This window comes from Morone saxatilis, unplaced genomic scaffold, assembly GCF_004916995.1.
Source record: "Morone saxatilis isolate NCDOM2014 unplaced genomic scaffold, NCSU_SB_2.0 Contig3, whole genome shotgun sequence".
Lineage (NCBI taxonomy): Eukaryota > Metazoa > Chordata > Actinopteri > Moronidae > Morone > Morone saxatilis.
Window position 1 is genome coordinate 4,861,632 of NW_023339873.1, and position 1,092 is coordinate 4,862,723.

Sequence of the window (1,092 nt, forward strand, 5' to 3'; positions counted from 1 at the left end):
AGGTTTTGTCTTTTATTTGGCTAGAATTAACATAAAGTCCTACAAGACATACACGACAAGAAACACACAATATATTGAAGTCTATTAAGGCAGGACAATATTTCACTGAACATATTTATGATTAAAAATTCTAAACAATTAGCCTAAGGCTCGCTAAATACATGACTACAATCTCTCTTTGTGAACAAAACATCCACATTATCTAGAGAGAAAACACTGTCAGTGCAGTCTGCTTTCAAATAAAGTGTGTCCAGTTCGCAAACAAACTGATAATGACATTATCTCCAAATAAACAGGTGATCAAACCTCTCCTCTTCCTGCTGGAGGACCCCCATGGGACCACTGGCCTTGAATTTATCGACCAATCGGCTCATCGGATGGGAAAAATACGAGAACAGGCTACAACGGAGGAGCGCGCATCGCACAGGGTTGCGCACAGACAAACGTAGCTGCGACACTGGCGAGGCGAAGACGCGACTATACGGCCGAGAAGATGCAGTGAAGGAGCCTCAATTTCCCTGCTAATTTACAGCCGGGCCAGTCAGGGCAGCTTTAATCTAATAACGTCGAAAATGAGCGTGATCCAGGCTGGGCACGACGGCAGGGTGGACGGTGGCAAAGGCAGCCACACCGACAACGGCGGCGGCTCCCCGAGGCTCCAGCAGTGCGCTCAGCCTCCCAACAGCAGCAGCAGCCGGACCAAAGATGCCAGATACCAGCAGCAGCTCCAGCAGCAGAGGCATCATGGTGGGTCGATGCTGAAGCAGCCTTCCCACAACGAGCCAGCCGACGTCGTGAGGCGGGCGCTGGACTTCAAGTGCCAAGGCACCCAGTGCTACAAGGATAAGAAGTACCGAGAGGCGATTGGCAAGTATCACCGCGCTCTGCTGGAGATAAAGGGGCTGTGCAGGGTTCTGGGGGATCCGGACACCAGCTCCAAGCCCCCGTCTCCCCTACTGCCGACCATCAGCAAGTCCAGCACGCTGACAGATGAGCAAAAGGGGGCCATGGAGAATGCAGAGCTGGAGTGTTACAACAGCTTGGCCGGTGAGAGTCGTTTCTCTCTCTCACACATTTCACACACACACACAC

General features: G+C 51.5%; 1 protein-coding gene across 1 annotated transcript in view; it reads left to right on the plus strand.

Annotated features, from left to right (window-relative positions):
- Positions 1–353: 353 nt before the first annotated feature.
- LOC118336785 (tetratricopeptide repeat protein 9A) overlaps positions 354–1,092 on the plus strand; it is a 4,578-nt gene continuing 3,839 nt past the window's right edge. Inside the window, exon 1 of the mRNA XM_035673509.1 lies at positions 354–1,047. Coding sequence (XP_035529402.1) covers positions 573–1,047 — 475 coding nt within the window. The 5' untranslated portion in view covers positions 354–572. The remainder of the gene's footprint in view (positions 1,048–1,092) is intronic.